The sequence below is a fragment of the Otolemur garnettii genome, unplaced genomic scaffold, assembly GCF_000181295.1.
Source record: "Otolemur garnettii isolate 467f Iridium unplaced genomic scaffold, OtoGar3 scaffold00147, whole genome shotgun sequence".
NCBI classification, from domain to species: Eukaryota; Metazoa; Chordata; class Mammalia; order Primates; family Galagidae; genus Otolemur; species Otolemur garnettii.
The window spans coordinates 2,625,632-2,628,916 of NW_003852542.1; the positions used below are offsets into that span (position 1 = coordinate 2,625,632).

General features: G+C 47.2%; 1 protein-coding gene across 3 annotated transcripts in view; it reads right to left on the reverse strand.

Annotated features, from left to right (window-relative positions):
* VAMP5 (vesicle associated membrane protein 5) overlaps positions 1-3,285 on the reverse strand; it is a 10,088-nt gene that overhangs the window by 2,857 nt on the left and 3,946 nt on the right. The window contains exon 1 of one of the 3 annotated variants that reach the window (XM_023518798.1): positions 3,073-3,216. The exons of the other annotated variants lie outside the window; for them this stretch is intronic. Coding sequence (XP_023374566.1) covers positions 3,073-3,126 — 54 coding nt within the window. The 5' untranslated portion in view covers positions 3,127-3,216. Of the gene's footprint in view, positions 1-3,072; positions 3,217-3,285 lie in introns of those variants that run through there. 3 annotated transcript variants of the gene reach the window in all.

Sequence of the window (3,285 nt, forward strand, 5' to 3'; positions counted from 1 at the left end):
AAAAAGAAAATAGCTGGGCATTGTGGCAGGCACTGGTAGTCCCAGTTCAGCCTTGGGAGGCTGAAGCAAAAGAATCGCTTAAGCCCAAGAGTTTGAGGTTGCTGTGAGCTATGACATGACAGCACTTTACAGAGGGTGACAGAGTGAGACTCTGTCTCAAAAAATAAATAAAAATAATTAAAAATAGCCAGGCATTCTGATGGGCTCTTGTAATCCCAGCCACTCAAGAGGCTGAGGCAAGAGAATTGCTTCGAGCCCAAGAGTTTGAGGTTGCCGTGAGCTATGACGTAACAGCACTCTACAGGAGGCAACAGAGTGAGATTCTGTCTCAAAAAAAATGTTTTTATAGAGAAGCGGTCTTGCTACATTATTTGACTCAGGCTCCTTTCAAACTCCTGGCCTCAATGGATCCTCCTACCTCTTGAGTAGCTGGGACTACAGGTGTGAACCACCATGCCTGGTCTAGAAATGTAATTTTGGACCACCATATGTCATAGTCTCTGCTTAACATCCTCTCCCCAAACTGAGAAGTTTGAAGTTCCCTCCTTAGGCTTCTTCCTCCCGGTCTAATCATGTTCTCTGAATCAGTGCCCTAAGTTCCTTCAGCCATCCTGGCCTCTGACCCCTTGCTTCTACTTTCTAGTCAGCCAGGGTCTTCACCAGAGGCCAACTCACCAAGATGAGACCAACCCTTGGATTTCCTAGCCTGGACAGCAGCCTCACCTTACAAACCCCAGCTCATTTCAGAGGACTGGCAAGGGAAATGCAGGGTCCAAGCTAGGAGAGGTTAAGAAGACAGGAGAGAGAGAGAGAGAGAGAGAGAGTAAGTCTGCGTCATGAGCAAAAAGGGCACTGGGATTGGGTAAATGGGACAAAGAGAGAAACTCAGAGCATGAAGCCTAGGTGTGAGCTGGAGGCCCAGGGCAGGTCCAGGGACATTTCAGGGAGATGAATACCAGCAGATTAGTAAACCACAGCAACTCCTGCCTCTCAGTCTACTCTCCCACAGCCCATCCCTGTTCTCCTCTCATAGAAAAGAGGCCACATTTCCTTTCCTACCAGCCCACATCACCCATTGTCTACAGCAGACATTTTGGCACTTGACTGAATTCCACTTAAAACTAGAAACTTAAGTATGGCAAGGGATCTGGCAATAACATAGCACTACTTCCTACTCAGCCAAGAATCCTCCTTTAGGCTTCTGCAGCTGCCTTCCACTCAGCCTCCAAGCATTCCCAGTGTGTGAGTCCTCTCTCCCCAACTGGACCATAAGCTCCCAGATGGAGGGCACGGATCACTGCCTTTCCTCCCCCCACCACAATCCCAGGAAAGCAGGAGGGCAGCATAGTGCTGACCACTGCAAGGACTCAGTCAGTGAGTTAACTGCAATATAGCCTATCCAAAAGCAATTCTTAAGAGATGTTCTCCCAGTATGTTTATCTAGCCCAGCAGGAGTTTCAAGGGGCAGGCATTCGAAACCCAAATAGTTCAATATTTACCCATGAGCTAGAAAAGCAATGTACTGTGAGGGGGGCAGGCAAACCACCGTAGGGGAGAGTACACACCCAGGCCAGGGGAAACAGGAACTGGAGAACCCAGAGGAATGATGAAGAGAATAGCAAGGCTGTACTCTTTCTACTGCTTCCTGTGTCAAGCATCATCACCACTATTATTACCACTAAAGTATTCAACAAGTCTCCATTATTCAGCCCTTCACCTTCCCAACATTCAAATTGTTTAAGGTAAAAACTTGAGAAAGGACAAAGATTTGAAAATGAGAATCCCTGCTACAGATTGCTAAAATGCTGGATATTGTCTTTTTTCTTTCTTTCTTTCTTTTTTCTCTTTCTATTCTAAACTCTACAGCTGTTGTTATCTTGTTCTCCAACAAGGGGTGATATTGGGTCACATTCTCTGGAAAGCTGGCTGTGTCTCCAACTATAATCAGGACCAGGCCTGCCTGGAGCCAAGATGGTCGCAGGCCTAAAAAAACACATCCGCTCCAGAGAACACAGAGCCCTCAAACTCAAGTCTCTATCCCTCCTGGGCTCCACTCAACCAGAGGAAAAAGAGCACTGACTATGTGCACAGGTCTCTGTTAGGACCAGGAAAACTGGCACCAGAATAATATCAGGGAAATGTGGAAGGAGATAACCGGAGGGCAAGGGCCATGCTGCATTGCGCCACAGTGTAACCGAGCAGAGTGCCTGGCTGGACAGTAATGTGATAAACAGTTTCTGAATGAATTGTGCCTGTTCTGAAAGAGATCATTCTGCCACTTAGGAAAAGACATATATGATACAATTAGATACAATTATCACTGTGTGATACAGGGAGGTAAGTGCCTCAGCAGGCCACAAAGACTACGATTGGAAGGGTGAGAATGTGACTGTGATTCCTTGAGGGATGGTGTGGAGCTGGGGCATTCCAGCACTGAGAGATAGGGACACACCCTGACAGCTGACAGTGACAGATCAGGCAGCAGGTAAATGTAGAGGGGCAGAGTGGGGCTGGAGAAAGCAGGAAAAGTCAAGTACAGGAGACTAATTCCAAGGAAGCGACAAGACTTAAGAGCTAGTGCAGGTTTTTGAGTCTAGGGCGATAGCAGAGAAGTGCTTACTAGTGGTAAACAGGCATGGATGGATCAAAATGAGAAAAGTCAGGACAGAGGGGCATGCCAGAAGGGGTGGAGAAGTGCCATCAGCAAGAGTGTAAGGAGATTCTTGCCAGGCTAAGGTCAGTGGGTAGCAGAGAGCTTAGAGGGAGGGAAGTGTGGATAAGAGAGGCATTTGTGAGACCTGAGAGGCCAGGGGCTCCGGGTGAGAGGAAAATAGTTGTGTCATTGCCAGAGGGTAGAAGTTCCACAGGAAATGTTCTTGATAGACCATAACCCTCTATGCAGAATAAGCCTTCCACAACACTCAAATCTCCTGTTGGGTTTTTCCAAGTTCAATAACCTTGGTTCCTCCTTTGAAAACATAGCTCTTGGTCAGGTGCAGCAGCTCACAACTGTAATCCCAGCACTTTGGGAGGCTAAAGAGGATTGCTTGACCCTAGAACTTTGAGACCAACCTGGGCAGTAGAGTGAGACCCCGTCTCTTCAACATTTGTAAAATTAGCTGGCATAGTGACTAATGCCTGTAGTCCCAGCTTCAGGGGACTGAGGTGGAAGAATTGCTTCAGTCCAGGAGTCCAAGAATCCAAGGTTACAGTAAGCTATGACTGTGCCACAGCACTATAACCTGGGCAACAGAGTAAGACCCTATCTACAAAAAAAAAAAAAAA